Source organism: Electrona antarctica (assembly GCF_951216825.1).
Source record: "Electrona antarctica genome assembly, chromosome: 9".
NCBI classification, from domain to species: Eukaryota; Metazoa; Chordata; class Actinopteri; order Myctophiformes; family Myctophidae; genus Electrona; species Electrona antarctica.
In genome coordinates this window covers 30,012,839-30,030,850 of record NC_136790.1, presented here as the reverse complement: position 1 = coordinate 30,030,850, position 18,012 = coordinate 30,012,839, and the positions used below count along the sequence as shown (strand labels likewise).

At 44.4% G+C, this 18,012-nt stretch overlaps 2 protein-coding genes across 6 annotated transcripts in view; one reads left to right on the top strand and one right to left on the bottom strand.

Annotated features, from left to right (window-relative positions):
- The window catches only part of dennd6a (DENN/MADD domain containing 6A), a 17,757-nt gene extending 10,336 nt beyond the window's left edge, over window positions 1-7,421 (bottom strand). Inside the window, exons 1-4 of the mRNA XM_079509200.1 lie at window positions 6,961-7,421; window positions 6,296-6,334; window positions 5,963-6,005; window positions 1,249-1,361 (exon numbers count right to left, since the gene is read on the bottom strand). Coding sequence (XP_079365326.1) covers window positions 1,249-1,361; window positions 5,963-6,005; window positions 6,296-6,334; window positions 6,961-7,206 — 441 coding nt within the window. The 5' untranslated portion in view covers window positions 7,207-7,421. The remainder of the gene's footprint in view (window positions 1-1,248; window positions 1,362-5,962; window positions 6,006-6,295; window positions 6,335-6,960) is intronic.
- Window positions 7,422-12,607: 5,186 nt separating this feature from the next.
- The window catches only part of slmapa (sarcolemma associated protein a), a 36,807-nt gene continuing 31,402 nt past the window's right edge, over window positions 12,608-18,012 (top strand). For all 5 annotated transcript variants that reach the window (XM_079509408.1, XM_079509406.1, XM_079509407.1 and 2 more), the window contains exons 1-2: window positions 12,608-12,759; window positions 12,999-14,388. In XM_079509408.1, the coding sequence (XP_079365534.1) occupies window positions 14,191-14,388 (198 nt within the window). In that variant the 5' untranslated portion in view covers window positions 12,608-12,759; window positions 12,999-14,190. The remainder of the gene's footprint in view (window positions 12,760-12,998; window positions 14,389-18,012) is intronic.

The window sequence follows — 18,012 nt, the reverse complement described above, 5'->3', positions numbered from 1 at the left end:
ACACAATCGATTCATTGATCTTTATCTTAAATAAGGCTTGGGTAGGACTCCGGCTCATTTACGTTCTCTATTCACTGTGTACATATACCAAGCATGTTGTGTTCACTGGTAATACAAAATTATTTGGGTGAATTGCTAGCTTGTCAGAAATCATTCATTTCTCACAACCCATACAGCAACCACTTGTAATGTAACTCTGATGTTACAGAGTTACTGTGTCACTGTGTCTTCACCTGTCCCAGTTAGTAATGCAACTCTCATCAATCACTATGTATTCACCTGTCCCAGTTACCAATAAATATAATATATAGTATACTGTACGCACATATGCGTGCATTTACATTACACAGTTGACCATGCAGCACATCAGGGAGAAGTTGCAGCGTAAAAACTCCTGAAAGTGAGCCAGTGAGTGTTCTTTCAGCACATGGAGTGCCGGAATGGCCATACATAAAGGGAAAACGTTTTGGAGTGCTCAAAATAGTAAAACAGTCTTGGAGTCTTTGACCATGCAGGTTTCTAGTCTGTATATGCCCAAGTGGCCACTTGGCAAACAGAAGGTTCCCCGTTCAATCCCAGGCCCATCCTGAGTTAGTGCCGAAGTGTCCTTGAGCAAGACACTTCACCCTTTTTGCAAAAACATATATGTTAATGACGTTTAGAAGATTTAGAACACTTTCCTGGGGGTCTTTATGTGTGTAATATGTGGTTTTAGATATTTTAGATTTTAGCAGTGAGCCCAGTGTCTCTGATGTCATGGATACTGGGCTTACTTCCTTCCTGGAATACAATTCCCATAATGCTTTGGTGCACTGCTCCTCCTTGTGGATAGGGGGAGGGCTGTCTTACTAGGACAACATGTAGTCCAGGAAGTAAGTGAGCCCAGTGTCCATGACATCAGAGACACTGGGCTCACTGCTAAAATCTAAAACCACACATAAAGGCCCCCAGGAAAGTGTTCTAAATCTTCTAAACGTCATTAACATATTTTTTTTGCAAAAAGGGTGAAGTTTCCCCTTCTCCCAATGTGCAGGTTGGTTGCCTTGAATGATGCTACTGTCGGAGTAGTGCCTGAAAGTACCCAAGCTTTTCTTGGCATAGAGGCCAGAGGGGTGGATCAAACTAGCACTGGAAACGGACGCCGGCTCCATATTGGTTCACCAACCTATGTGCCCGCCTCCCCTGGGTGTGTGAATGGGTGACGGTAACATTGTGTGCATTGTGTGTTGTGTGCGTCCGTGTGCTGACCTTCAGACAGACGGGTGCGTCTCTATCGGTTGTTTCTAGGAAGCAGCCCAGAGACGACTTCCTGTTGGAACCCTGGCGGAAACGGAAGCAGAACTGTGTGTCTCCCAGGCAACCTGGAACACACCATCACCACGGAAACATGGATAGGATACATAAAAACAGTGAACAACAAACAGAGTAATGTGAGTTTATTTACCACATGAACACTTACGTAATACTAACAACTGTGTGTGTGTGTGTGTGTGTGTGTGTGTGTGTGTGTAAGTAAACAAGGTCAAGAGGGCTGGATCAAGGGTTCCCTTCAACATAATGCTATGTCCAAACAGGAAGAGGAAGCTAAGGAAACAGCGGCTGAGTCATCACTCATCAATCAGCCCTCACCTCAATGTGACCTGGACATTTCCACAACACACACTCACACAAATGCTCTGTCTCTCATATACACACACACACACAGTGATGTAAATAGCTTTTCACTGTAATGAGTCCCGGGATGCAGGGATGGTCTTTTAGATGAGTCCCAGGGACATTTTATGAGTCCCACTTCAACGACGTTAGGAGTCATATTTTGCCATTTTTACAAATTGCAGCATTTAACTCCCATTTCATATGGTTATAATCTGGTTATATTCATGTAGAAAACAGAAGAAGAAATTATTATTATAACTACAGCTAGCAAAATAAACTAGAATAAACACACACACACACACACACACACACACACACACACACACACACACACACACACACACACACACACACACACACACACACACACACACACACACACACACACACACACACACACACACACACACACACACACACACACACACACACACACACACACACACACACACACACACACACACACACACCCCCCCCCCCCCCCCCCTCTGTTGTGGTGAAAGTGATACAGTAGCAGTATGCGTCTGTGAGCATATTTATGAGAGGTTGTATGCTATCTAGCTGTACTCATGAGTGTGTTTTCATTTGCATGTTCAACTACATGAAGGAGTGTAACTTGAAGAAGCTGTAGCTTGCATGGACTCTCACCGGATGGCTCTGTGATCTCACGAGACCAGCTGTTGTGCAAGTACAGGCAGTGGCACACATGGTCTCAGGACAACTCACAAGGGAGATTTTATTTGTTAAAATCTTAATTTTTACAGTTGAATATTCTTTTCTTTTTAATATTCAAATATGGAATATTCATTTACAGCCCTAGTAAGGCATCCAGACCAGAGCATCATGAGAAGAGGTACTCACAATGCAGATTTAATTAGTTACTTTGAACCTTAATTTTTACTTAGCATTCAAATACTGTAGCTTATGTTGACATTTTTGTCAGGTGAAACCTGACCTACAACAGCTCATGAAATGTAGAAGTCACGACCTAGTCGACTCCAGGGTTGCCAAGTCCGCTTATTTCCAGCAAAACTTGGATTGTTTTTTTCCCCACAGTTGCTTCATTGATTGGAGGTTGGTTAGCTCATTTATGTCATGACAGTTGCCAACACTGGCAACAACCCATAACATCCCATCGAGAGTCACAAACTCAACATCTGCACGGCATGAACAGTCACAACATAATACTAGCCATGTGGAAATTGACGCCAGCAACCAGCCATGTGGAAAATAAACCACACACATCAATGTGAACGGCATGAAGAGTCACATTGATGCCAGCGACAGCAAGCAACATATGGAAAATAAACGGAGCACAACGAAGACAGCGCATCTTTCAGCTGACAAATATCACTATGTGATAATGTCTTGTTTATATTCATTGACAGCTCGTGTGTGTGTGTGTGTGTGTAAGTGAGTGAGTGTGTGTGTTTATCTTTTCATGATAAACATTTTAAAACAAAGTGAAAACATCTACAACCTAGTTACACTGTCAACATACACACCACCTAACATTTTAACCAAATCAAGTGTGGTAGTCTGGGATCAGATCCCAATAATCAGCATTGCACATTATGCTAATCAATATCGTGATGTCTCTCCTCTCAGCTTTCCTAATATCCGTCTCTCCTACACTGGCTCCCCCTCAACTATCTCCTGACCTACACTGTCTCCCTTTCAGCTTAAGTTTCCTACAGTGTCTTTCCTGTGATGTCAGCATTCGTACTGTCAGAGTCTCCTACACTGTATGCCTCTCAGTGTTACTACTGCATCGCCCACCCAACAGTATGGGACATTTTTACATTCAAGTTTTTTAACCTGGGAATTTCCCAGAGTATATTTTGTCAGTGTTCCTTGTATTATTATTATTTTTTTTACCTTGCTCGTCTGGTTACATTTGGTAATATGACTTATGGCTGAAAAAAGTTTGAGTTACACTTTTTGTTCACAGAACACACCTGACAAAAGACCATTGATATTAAATATTGATGATGATAGTTAAATAGAATTGTTTAAAAGCGATGCATATGTGACTTTGTTATAGTCCGAAGGTACATTATGTAAGGAGATGTAGTTGGTTGGGTGTTTTAATATTTTCTAATATGGCCCCCTTTGAAAAAAGTTTGGACACCCCTGGCCTACATGGTCTCCCTCTCAGCATTGCGTCTGTCTCCATCTTCTACTACACTATCGCCCTATCAACTTTCCTATAGTTTCTCTCCTGACTCTCCTAAAGAGCTACCACCATCACGACTACTACAGAGGACTCTCCTAAAGGGCTACCACCATCACGGCTACTACAGATGACTCTCCTAAAGGGCTACCACCATCACGACTACTACAGATGACTCTCCTAAAGGGCTACCACCATCACGACTACTACAGATGACTCTCCTAAAGGGCTACCACCATCACGACTACTACAGATGACTCTCCTAAAGAGCTACCACCATCATGACTACTACAGATGACTCTCCTAAAGGGCTACCACCATCACGACTACTACAGATGACTCTCCTAAAGGGCTACCACCATCACGACTACTACAGAGGACTCTCCTAAAAGGGCTACCACCATCACGGCTACTACAGATGACTCTCCTAAAGGGCTACCACCATCACGACTACTACAGATGACTCTCCTAAAGGGCTACCACCATCACGACTACTACAGATGACTCTCCTAAAGGGCTACCCCCATCACGACTACTACAGATGACTCTCCTAAAGGGCTACCACCATCACGGCTACTACAGATGACTCTCCTAAAGGGCTACCACCATCACGACTACTACAGATGACTCTCCTAAAGGGCTACCCCCATCACGACTACTACAGATGACTCTCCTAAAGGGCTACCACCATCACGACTACTACAGAGGACTCTCCTAAAGGGCTACCACCATCACGACTACTACAGATGACTCTCCTAAAGGGCTACCCCCATCACGACTACTACAGATGACTCTCTTAAAGGGCTACCCCCATCACGACTACTACAGATGACTCTCCTAAAGGGCTACCACCATCACAACTACTACAGATGACTCTCCTAAAGGGCTACCCCCATCACGACTACTACAGATGACTCTCCTAAAGGGCTACCCCCATCACGGCTACTACAGATGACTCTCCTAAAGGGCTACCACCATCACAACTACTACAGATGACTCTCTTAAAGGGCTACCCCCATCACGACTACTACAGATGACTCTCCTAAAGGGCTACCACCATCACGACCACTACAGAGGACTCTCCTAAAGGGCTACCACCATCACGACTACTACAGATGACTCTCCTAAAGGGCTACCCCCATCACGACTACTACAGATGACTCTCCTAAAGGGCTACCACCATCATGACTACTACAGATGACTCTCCTAAAGGGCTACCCCCATCACGACTACTACAGATGACTCTCCTAAAGGGCTACCACCATCACGACTACTACAGATGACTCTCCTAAAGGGCTACCCCCATCACGACTACTACAGATGACTCTCCTAAAGGGCTACCACCATCACGACTACTACAGATGACTCTCCTAAAGGGCTACCACCATCACAACTACTACAGATGACTCTCTTAAAGGGCTACCCCCATCACGACTACTACAGATGACTCTCCTAAAGGGCTACCACCATCACGACCACTACAGAGGACTCTCCTAAAGGGCTACCACCATCACGACTACTACAGATGACTCTCCTAAAGGGCTACCCCCATCACGACTACTACAGATGACTCTCCTAAAGGGCTACCACCATCACGACTACTACAGATGACTCTCCTAAAGGGCTACCCCCATCACGACTACTACAGATGACTCTCCTAAAGGGCTACCACCATCACGACTACTACAGATGACTCTCCTAAAGGGCTACCCCCATCACGACTACTACAGATGACTCTCCTAAAGGGCTACCACCATCACGACTACTACAGATGACTCTCCTAAAGGGCTACCACCATCACCATCACGACTACTACAGATTACTAGTAGTACAGACTGGCAGTCCAATGAAGTCGGGAGATCAGTAGGTTGGAAGGTGTGAAAAAAAGTTGCTGAATGCACATGAGAGCCGACACCAACAGACGGCTACTATGGTGGTAAAAATAGCCTATGGCTTGATGTATTTTTCAACAACAAGCCCGCTGCTATCCGACCGCGGTCGAAAGCAAGCCTGGTCGTCTATCGACACTTCCCTACAACTTGTGACTTTTGTAAAGCAATATTGAAGAAATAAAAGAGCTTCAATGGTGTAGTAGTAACACATATAGAAGTGAAGGTTAAATAAGACACTCACCTGAATTAGAGTCAGGAAAGGACAGATAGCAGATACTCGTTTTCTGGAAAGAAAGTAACAAGTTGTTACAATATTCTTAACAAACACATCTGGATACAATGCAACATAACCTAGCTGTCTGAGCACTATTATCCAAATTGTATTACAGCGTCATAACTCAGTGCAGGACTTTGGTTCAAAACCAGTTTTAAGTGCTTTTTTAGTGCTTTATAAATAAAGTGGATTGGATATATTATTTTGTAGCATTGAATGCATAGTCGCAAACATGCATTGCACACAGATAAGCCACCAAAGTAGCATTGTTCCAGTATGACTTCCAGTCGGTCAACTCACCTCTTTCTCTGACAGTTTCGAATGATGTGGATAGATAACCTATAAAACACAACAGTAGACTATGTTTATCACTGGAACTCTGCAAGCCTACAAGATAACTACAGCTGAGCTAGTTTCTGGAATGACAGATCGATAGGGAACTTGGACTTGAAATGACCCCAGACCATCCAAAACACAAGACAAAGAAAAGTGTAATGACACCCATACAACTCCTGGTCGACTATTGGTGAGACACATCAGTTTAGAATTCCCTCGGTTTTGCTTCGACCTGTATGACATTGCGATAACTAATCATCTTGATTAAACGTGAACAAAAACACATATTTTCAATGATAACTATTTTAGCCTATTCACTTAGTGAATGTAGCAGACAGTGGTGGTCACAGCCACAGGTTTGTACTTTGTAGCAAGCAGCAGCTGTGGATGAAAAACATACACCAGCACAGAAGCAGCAGCTGTGAGTAGAAAAACTGTTCTACTCCAATATCTCTAAACTAGTCTACGACTACTAGACTAGATATTCAGTATTGTAACATTGGTAATACTATTTCTCCCTCTCCCAAATGTAAGTTCACACTGGCTTTATGTGTTTATGTGCAGTCCCACAATATGTAAGCAGTCATTTAAAAGCGCTGCATCAGAGTTTATGTGGTTGGAACAGTTACCTCCACAGCCTGGCCCAGCTCCAGGTCGAAGCCGACCACACAGATACAGTGTACCCATGCAGAGAAGCGGTCCCAGGGCAAGAAGACGGGCTCCTCGGGCTCGTCGTCTCCTCCTCCGGGCCCGCCCGGTAACGTTATCTCCTCGGCCGGGGAGATGCTGCTGCTCCCCGCGTCGTCCTGCTCGTCTGTTAGGTCCTCTGGCTCCTCTACTTGTTCAACAAGTTCCTCTGGGCCCTGCAGAGCCATGGCGACCCCACTAAAACAGCCTTTGACTAGAACTTTCAGCTGTCCTGTCCGAATGCGCGGCGTTGTATTGGTAGTTCGACGCCAGTGTTTTGAACAATGTAGGTAGATTATGTGGAGTCGCTGTTTGGGGTTAGCAGGTTTAGGTTAGCTGCGCTAGCACAGCAGCCAGCGAGAACGTCCTTACGCAGTGATGGTACGAGGCGTGATGATGGCGTAATGACGTAGTGCGTGTGTGTGTGTGCGTGTGCGTGTGTGTGCGTGTGCGTGTGCGTGTGTGTGTGCGCGTGTGTCTGTGTGTGTGTGTGTGTGTGTGTGTGTGTGTGTGTGTGTGTGTGTGTTGAAAAGTATGGAATTTCCACCATTAGTTTGAATGAAAATGTGGCAATATATTTGAATTGCATATAGATAGCATCACAATTCACAAATAACATTGGGACAAAAGCTTGAGTGAAGTTAAGCAGTGGATCAGAAAGTTAAGCAGTAGTTATCAGAAAACTAAGTGTTTAAACAAGGCTACATAGCAGTAAGATGCCTGAGAGTGAGAAGGGCGGGCGAGGTCGCGTGCACGTATCCGCCTGGGTGACAGCAGACTGCTGGGCGAGCGCTGGCGCTTTGGAATGGGGGGTCAGATCAACATATCCGCCTGGGTGACAGCAGACTGCTGGGCGAGCGCTGGCGCTTTGGCATGGGGGGTCAGATAAACATGGAATGAATTCTTTACTGGCCATAAATGGAGCGTGTCTTGAGTGTACAGGGTCAGATCAACATATGGAATGTCAGAACAGGTCAGCTCCATATGGAGATCTAAGAGATGGAGGCGTGATGTCACGAGGCATGACCATATATGGAGGTGTGATGTCATGAGGCATGATGTCACAAGGCGTGACCACATATGGAGGTGTAACGTGACACACGGAAATGCAGGTTTTCATAGTAAATGCGACCTATGGTCGCAATTAATGGGCAAAGCGTAAATTAAGGCTTATAAGAACTCTATGTTAATTAATTATTAATTAATTAATGACAATCATTAATTGAGGCCTAAGTAATGATTAACTAATGATGGAAACCATGACCACCTGGGGGTCCCCCTAAGACCAGTGAGCCTCGTGCCACACTGCCACACTGGCTCACTGTGGGTCCCGTGAGCCATGCAGTCCAACTTGGGAGACCCCCATCAGCCTAACACAGAGCAATGCACTATATACCACGTGGACAGAGACCGACTTTCCTTGCTACCCCTACTCACCTCACCTGGGCATAGGGTTGGCTGGGCCACCATAAAAAGTAGATTGTAGCCTACAACAAGCTCACCATGCGTGGCTCTTAACTAATTATATATTAACTTGTATTAAGTCTTAGTGACTGCATCATTAATTAACAGCAAGCAAGTAATGGTTAATTAATGTATGAGTTAATCATTAAGCCGTAACGTGTATTCATTTGCCCTGTGTTACCCTACCAGTCTCATTAGGCATTGATTTATTTGTACAAGGCAAACTTTATACAATAAAAAAGGCCAGTGCATGTGTTGACAACACCTGAAAAAAGATCTTTGTGTGTAGGCAATTAACTGAATAGAGATCATATTCTGGATTATACTATTATTTATTATTAATAATAATTATCGTTGGTTGCTATTATTATGGCATGTGGTGTGGGTGAAGAGGCAGCTGAACGCAGAGGCAGTGCTCCAGTCCAGTGTTATGCCGAAATTGGAAACCTATTGAATTCTGTGACTTCACGAGGTCACTGTTTTAATGTTGCACTATATGTGAGATAATGGCAGCTTATCTGAGAGATAAGAACACTTGCCTGCTATTTGAGGTTACAGGCAGGTCACTGTGACGGAGTGACTTGTGGCAAAATGAACAGTTTCCTAGTTAGGTCAGGTTTTTGAGGGCATATATTCAGCTATAGTCTAGATTTTCATCTTACACAAACCCATTGATTCCCATTGACAATACATGGAGCATTTATGTCATATGTAGACGAGCAAATTGGCTATTTCTGTCCTACTCAAAGATTAAATTCCCATTGACAATGAATGGAGGATGTACGTTGATAACAGCCTATTAGCATTCATAACAGCATTCATCTACAGCAGGGGTCTTCAATGTTTTTCAGGCCAAGGATCCCTTCATTGGGTGAAGCAGGGACCCCAACTAAATATTTTGTATGTCCATATGATATGAATAGGATTTGAATAAAATGTGATATAACTATACATTTCTAGTGTCCCTTCTTGACCTGGTATATGATGGTGTATGGTGTATATGGTATGGGTTGTCATATATCCTGACAAGACGGTAAGACCATATTCCATTTACTGTAGAATAGATGGTCACTTTATTAAAAATAGTTTGTTTTAATGTTTATGAAGTTGTAGTGACATATAATGCCATATCAACTTTGTTTATGGTTATGTCTGAGTCATAGTGGTGTGGCATGGTCCTGCCTACATAATATAGGGGTTGTTTATGTTTAACGTTTTAAATTAATTTAATTTAATAAAATTGTATTAACCAAACACACACCAATTAACCAATGCAGATATAAAACCAAACACACATTATACTGTACTAAAAAATAGCACCTGTACAACATACAAACATTGTAGACTAGAGGGACGTTGGCAATGAATTTCCTCTTTCGCAGCCTGGTCTGGGAAGTGCTTCAACCAATATTCAATTGAAGTACGTGTACGTGCACAAACCAGTTGTGAGCTAATAGCCTAACCAAATGCACAATAGGGACCCCAGTTTCAATGGGTTCTCTGATGTCACGTTTGGTGAATGGACGTAGTATGGATGTAGTTTAGTTTCTATGCCCACTTCTACATCAAAGCCATAAGAACTAGAACTCCTAGCAACCCACCTTATAAACGTAACTTAGCATGCAGCCCCACTGCGCTGATTTTCACAAAACGGCCATGTTGACAATACAGTATGCAGGGCCATGACTTTACCCTTACCCACCCATTTCCAAATAGGCTAGACTACTATGCTGTTGGGGTTGTGTGCCCCAAGTGCACAGCAGTCGGGAAGATAGTGGCTCTGAGGAGGATACTGGAAGGCGTCAGGGAGTGGAACCAACAGTGAACACTTTCATCGTGAATCGGGCCCAATAACACAATAAGACACCTTGTTTACAACAATGTGTAAAGCCTGTATCTGTAGAGTCGACTATACAGTGAGGGTCAGAAGACAAGAACACAATGACTATTAAGAGAGGGAGATTGGCTGCCCTTTGCCCCCCCCCCCCCTTGAGGCCCTGGTTAGAAGCAGGGCTTTCAGGAGGGCCAGGAAGATCATGGCTGACCCTGCACATCCAGGCCACAATCCTTTTGCCCCACTCCCCTCAGGCAGGCGGTTACGCTCTTTAAAGACTGTGAAGGCCCGACACTCTAACAGCTTTTTCCCAATGGCTATCCGGCTCCTCAATGCTGCTGGTGCCCCCCCCTGACCCCTTATATCCTCCCTCCACCCCCACTTAGAGTAGAGGGTCTGACCTGTGCTGTTGTTTTTGCACTGTCTTGTCCTGTTTCGCACCTGTCCTAATGTTGTAACTGTACTCTGCTGTGCCGCTGTCCCACCAAACCAACATGTTTACATGTCATGGCAATAAAGGCTTCTGATTCTGATTCTGATTCTCATTCTGATTCTGATTCTAAAAGCATCAAGACAAAACATCACAAAAACTCCCAGTTTGTATATATTCTACATTCCGCACAAAACAACGCCACCTTCGACTGCAAGGTTTTGTCACGTAACCATGCCCTCGTCTGGTTTGACCACAAGACTGGCAAGGTGAGGAATGTAGAATATATACAAACTGGGAGTTTTTGTGATGTTTTGTCCTGCACAGCAGGACAAAGACCATCCTAGATGGTGTAAGAATGGTATGAATGGTAGGCTACTTGATGTCACATGGGCGGACCACATCAGAAACGTGGACCTCGATGGGGGGCATTGGGGGGCTCCCGTGGGTCAGAGCCATAGAGTACATGCAGACAGAGTTACGACATTGAGGGGGCAGAAAACAGCCCGGTCACGTGGTTCATGTACTCGCACGAGCCCATAGACTCCAATGCATTCCATCAACTTCCGGTTGTCCCTATTTGAAGGACAAACCAATAGAAGTCTATGTAGAAGAGCCTGGCCCCATGAGGTGAACGGAGTTGTCGTAACTCTGTCTTAAGGCTCATTCATAGTCTGGATTTTCGGTGGTGAGGTGACCACCGAACTACAACATGACGTCACGAGCCGTGGTGAAGAGCAAACCACCACCACCGCCCCAGCCCTTCACTCTGTTTTTAAGGCCTATTCATAGTCTGGATTTTCGGTGGTGAGGTGACCACCGCTCCGGTGGTGAGCTGACCACCGGAGCTGAAATAACGTTGAGTGGTGGTGAGTAAAAACAGAGTGAAGGGCTGGAGCGGTGGCGGTGGTTTGCTCTTCACCGCGGCTCGTGACGTCATGTTGTAGTTCGGTGGTCACCCCACCACCGAAAATCCAGACTATGTATGAGCCTTAAAGGCCTATTCATAGTCTGGATTTTCGGTGGTGAGGTGACCACCGCTCTGGTGGTGAGCTGACTACCGGAGCTGAAATAACGTTGAGCGGTGGTGAGTAAAAACAGAGAGAAGGGCTGGAGCGGTGGCGGTGGTTTGCTCTTCACCGCGGCTCGTGACGTCATGTTGTAGTTCGGTGGTCACCTAACCACCGAAAATCCAGACTATGTATGAGCCTTTACTCACCACCGCTCAACGTTATTTCAGCTCCGGTGGTACACCTCACCACCGGAGCGGTGGTCACCTCACCACCGAAAATCCAGACTATGAATGAGCCTTTACTCTATGGCTCTGCCACGGGTCACAGTCAGCTACAGCCGGACAGTGCATAGCAGCATGGGCACTTTGTCAGGCACCAAGCAAGCTCACTGACACTGTGGGGAGCCAACCCAAGGCAAAGCTAGGAGGAGAGGAAGGGGCACAGAGGGCAGCGACCCAGGAGTCCGGAATTGATGTTGGCTGCCGCCTGCCACTACTTCCACAATCTCTGCAATCCTACATTTTTCCTTGCCAGCTGACAACTGCTAATTGATTGATTTTTTTTGTATAGGACTGTCACTTATCCTAACTAAGCCTTTATTCATTTCAATTTCCATGTCTTATTTGAGTTATTTCACAACTTATTTAGTTCACAATGCTGCTTTTTGTTTCTTTATTCTCTTCTCTGTATGCTCAAATCCCTGTTAAGTGTTAACACGTTCCCTTCATTATGCTATTGCACATTCATTGTTTTATTTGTATTGTGCTTAAGTTTACTTTGACATTTTTAACTTTATTTGTAAATGGAATTCGAATGTAGTCGCGAGTCGCGGAATTCGATAGGTCAACAGTGTGCGTGTAACAGCTGTCTGTCTGTGTGTGTTCCAGTATGGCGGACCAGACTTGCGGAGGAGGATAACTTCTTCCAAATTCCTTCCAGCAACAGCACCACCACACAGTGGAAAGGCGACAACTTGAGTATAACTCCAAAACTAACCCGGGTAAAACGCGTATTTTTTACAACCAAGACTTAAAGATCACCACCAACAACACGACGTCAATATGAGGCTTTTAATCGTGACATAATTTGTACCAGGCAGGCGGCTGCGTGTTGAAGCCGCAAGCCGAGAAACTCTACTGATTTTCCGCGACTGTTTCTGTCAGTTAGCCGGGTCCTTTTAGCTCACACAGCTACACACACACTAACTACTGTTCTCTCCCTTTCTCACTTTCCGCGTAGGGTTTCAGGAGAGATGGATCACATTCAACCTGCATTGTTTTTGCGCCAACTGGACGAGAATGGCCAATAAGTAATCTGTGAGGGTCTGCAGGTTGACAAGTTTTGTCAGCACTCATTAGCCTAGCATTAGCCTAGCCAACGTCACAGTAGCCAGTTAGCTTGGCAGAAGAGGGTCCGTTAATCCCCACATATTCAGCCAGGCCAAGTCTTGTTTAATGGCAAGCCACCTGGTAGTTATTTAACCGTGAATAGCTGACACCCAAAGTCCTCAATGGCTCAGGCAGCGGCTTCGTGGTTGATTTAGTGGTTTAACGACCCTAGCTTGCTAGCTAACGTTATCCAGGTTGTTAGGTTGTAGGTGTGTTTTGTAAAGGGAGTGGTGGTTAGCAGGCTGAGGTTTGCCTTTTATCAAAGCCAACAAGGTCATTGACAATGTATTATGTTGTGAGATGGCAAGTAGATTAACAGGGGACAGATTAGCCATCGGCTAGTGGGTTATAAATATTGAGGGTGTGTGGCTACTATTAGCTCACTGAAAGCCAATACAAACCAGTTATAGTTTGGCAGACTGCTCCTGCTGCCTTCTTTGGTGACCTGGGTTGATGATCACAAAACATATTATTCTACATAATCTTATCAATGTGATTGAGGCAGATCAATTCGTCCTAGTTGCTATCCTCATGGGCTAAAAGGGCTGTATTGCACTGACTGAACCGAATGACTTGAGTTGACTGGAGTTCCCAACATTGGACTGGTTTTGATGGACGTGGGAGGCTGTCAGCGCCCTTCTCCTCAGTCATGGCTGTCTTGACACATGGCATCTTGATCTGTACATAGCCGGCTGTCATATAACATGTCGTTATGTAGCTCAGATAGACAGCCAGTCAGCAGAATGTCTTTATGTGTTCGTTATACATGTTAGATTGTGTTTAGAAGTATTGTTGAGTCCAAGTTGACAAGCACTGCAAATGCAGGCTCTGCACAGTTGGAAAATTAAGATGTACAGTAGTTAGTGCCTAAATAAATTCCTGGGAATAAAATATTCCAGATCTAGCCGACACATACAGGTCGGTTACTGTGGAGTTTTGTAGATTTTTGGTTGGACTATTGGAAACCGAAGCCCGCCAATCTGGATCCGGAAAGCCTGCCCTTCGTCTCTGGTTGGAGTAGCGCGACTCTGAAGCCATCATCCATGCCTTCTGCCCTGGCCGTGTTCGCGTGTCGGCCTAACTCCCACCCATTCCAGGAAAGACATGTCTACCTGGATGAACCGGTCAAGATCGGCCGCTCTGTGGCCCGGTGCCGCCCGGCACAAAACAACGCCACCTTCGACTGCAAGGTTTTGTCACGTAACCATGCCCTCGTCTGGTTTGACCACAAGACTGGCAAGGTGAGGAATGTAGAATATATACAAACTGGGAGTTTTTGTGATGTTTTGTTTTTGTCAGTGTTGCAGGGGTTGGATGTGATGCAGTGTGACTGATCTGAAAGTGAGACTCAAACTTATTTAACAAGTTTCACTATGTAGGAAAGTGTCAGGATGCACAGACAGGACACGAACGAACAGGCGAAGTTGGGCATAAACAGAAGGGTCGACAAATAGACACACTGGCACTCACTGGCAGACGTGTGTGTGTGTGTTGGGGGGGGGTGGGTACATCCTCCCTTTAACCCCTCCGCTCTAACATCTGAAGCAGCTCCTACAGACATTAATTTATATCATCATCATACCCCTGTCCATTCCCAAAGACACATGTACAAAGACTATTACTTAAAAAAAAAAAGTATCTTTGTGTCAGTCATCAGATTTACAGCAGCAATCAATCTCAGTGACCTGTTGCCAGTGAATGCATCTTGGTGTGTTTTGAGTGTGTGTGGAACAGGTCAAACAGGAGGGACCAGAGGGATTGCCTTCTTCTCACGCATGCACACGTGATACACACTCACTCTCTTTCTCTCTGAAATACCTTCTGTATGTGTGTTATGCAAGTACAGTATTTTTTGGCTTAATGTGATTGTTTTTGTATCTGCATTGGGTAATTGGTGTGTGCTTGCTTGGTTCTGTGTGTGGGTGTGGGTGTGGGGGGGGTCTGGTTGGATTTGTGTGTGTGTGAAGTTTCTTGGTCATGTATTGAAGTATCATCATTTCCTGTCTAGTACAGGTGAACGAACACACCCACCCACTCACTCTCACTCAAAACACATACTTTCCTGGCTTCTACTGGCGGAAGACTATATGGTTGTACTGGACAGCTCTCAGTAAGCAACAACAATAGGAGACTGTGGTGGTACTGGCTGTATAGCAGCCTTCCAGAAACCACCAGTAGAAGACTGTTTTGTACTCGTTTGGACAGTTCCCATTGACCAACAGTAGAAGACTGTTTATACTTGATCACGCTCATCATGAACCAACAATAGAAGACTGTGTTTGTACTGGAGTGCTCCCATTGAGCTACAGTAGAAGACTGGTTGTACTGGACAGCACCTTGTGACCAACACTAGAAGATACCGTAGAATCATTTAAGTGGCTGAATCACAGGTGGTGGTTAATCTTGTGTGTGTGTGTGTGTGTGTGTGTGTGTGTGTGTGTGTGTTACAGTAGCAAGGCAACCTGTCTGCCATTCAGTTAATCAGTCAACCAGTTAGCATTTTGCAGGTTTAAACATTGTGAAGGAAGTAGTTGTAACGGAATGTCTCAAAAGTTCAAAACCAATGTTAGGCAAGACACAGTATGTGCATATGTGTGTGTTACAGTGTTATCACTGAGGTACATGCTACAGTAGCTGCAAGTCTAAGCCTGTATGCTTTCCTGTGCATGCATGTGTGTGTACTATGCATGGTGACTGCAGTCTGACTCTGATCTATGTCTCTGTTCTTGTCTGTGTGTATGTGACTTTTGTGAATGTGTCTACATAGTACACAGTGTGGTTGTTAATGAATGTCTTCACTGTCCTGTAGGGGTACAGGCTTTAGTTTCGACATACTATTGGTCCGACAACGACAACCTACCTCAAAACCTAACCATAACCGCAAGCACGGAGTAGCGCATGTTCGCCAACCTTAACGCAGGTTCGCCAACCTTAATCCGGTCACCAACCTTAATGCATGTTTGCAGGGGCGGTGGTGGCTCAGGGGTAGAGCTGGATGTTCGAACCCGGGCTCCCTTGAGTTAGTGTTGAAGTATCCGTGAGCAAGACACTGCACCCCTAATTGCTCCTGATATGATGGTTGGTGCCTTGCATGGTTTCCACCGCCATCGGTGTATGAATGTGTGTGTGTGTGTTTGTGTCTGTGAATGTAATGCACAATCTATGTAAAGCGCCCTGGATAAAGGCACTATATAAATGCACCATTTACCATTTTTGCCAACCTTAATCTGATCGTTTTCCGCATGTCGGTCCTATGGTTTGTCGGATAAGCGTGCGCACACCGTCCTGTAGCCCAAATCATTACATAAACCTTATCTGGTTGTTGGAGATATAATCACAATCAGATATATTTATTTGACTGATTGACACACCTGAATGTTTTTTCAATTGCATTAATTTGTGAACAAAGTAACTACAGTAACATGTCTGTTAATATTTGTATGGGTGTGTGTGTGTGTGACTGTGTATATGTATGTGTGTATACTATTGTATGTATATATTACTCTTATTTACCTAGAAACACACAGTGAAGATGCACAATTAATTGAAAATTGTGTGCGCATACACACACGTGCTCTACCTATAGTGAGTCAGGCTGCAGGTGGAGGCAGAACACTAGTGTTGAGCATAATGTGTTCTAGTTATGTCTAGGGACTGTGTTGATTGATAATTCTACAGTGCAGCCTATGTGATTTGAGTTGTGTGATTCAAAGTGCAAGCGATTTAGGCTGTGTATGGGATTTAGTTTGCTTTTGATGGGGGTATAATTTAGTGTGTGTGCTGTGGTACGTGGAATGTGTTGGTGACGCAGTGTTTGATTAAGGTGTGTCTTAGTTCAAGGGTCCATATTTATCAAGCATCAGAATCACTCCTAGGAATGGGCTAGATGACGACGTCTTGTTGGCTTGGCCATCTGGAAGTTACCTCTGCCGACTGCCTATGGGTTACCACTGCACTGCACTTTTCTGATAGATTTTTTTGCATTGCATTGGTTTTTGGCTATATTGGGCTTAATATATCCAAAACCGAATGCAAAAATGTAATCAGATTAAGCAAATAAGCTCTGTAGCAAACAAAGGTTTATGATAACACCTTTTGCTCAGTTTAAAAACAAGTGGGTTGCCCACATCCAGTCCCTCGCTGGTGCTGGACAAACGGTTGAATACAGTGTTGAAAGAGAAGTCCGCACACAGCTTCAGCTCCAGTGTTTTATAGTTTTAATTAAAACACTGACAAACAATGACAACACCCACACAACATAAAATAAGAACACCTTTTGCTCAACAAGATGTTCTTATTTTCAGCATAAATTGAATACCCTATGGTTAAAAACAAAACTGAAAGAAAAGGCTTTAACCGGTTTGATTTTATGTGGACTGATTGAACCAGTAAATGTCATTATGAGACATGCTGGCGAGTTATAAATGGCCTACAAAAACAACCCTTGCTAACGACATCATATTTACTTAGATGATGATGAATCCAACTTCTTTTGCATTAGTAATAACTTCTAAGCAATATGACGAATGTGATTAACATTGTTGCCCCAGGCTTTGTTGGGAATCAACATAATGTAGGACTGCGCCGTCGATCATGGTTCTGTAGGTGACTTGAGGTTGTGTGTGTGTAGTTGGTAGTACAACGCTGTACTGTTGTACCGCAGGATGTGGAATCGGATGCTATAGTTTTACACATCAAACAAAATCACAAAAAAAATGTTAAAACAACTATCAGAGAAGGGAATTACTCTGAGCTGACCCAACAGAAAAGTGGTCAAAATCTGTTAATGGTTCGGTCCGGTTTGAACCTGAAAATCATCAGCATTATCCTAATTGGAACCCTTTGCAAATTCACGTGTGTCGCTT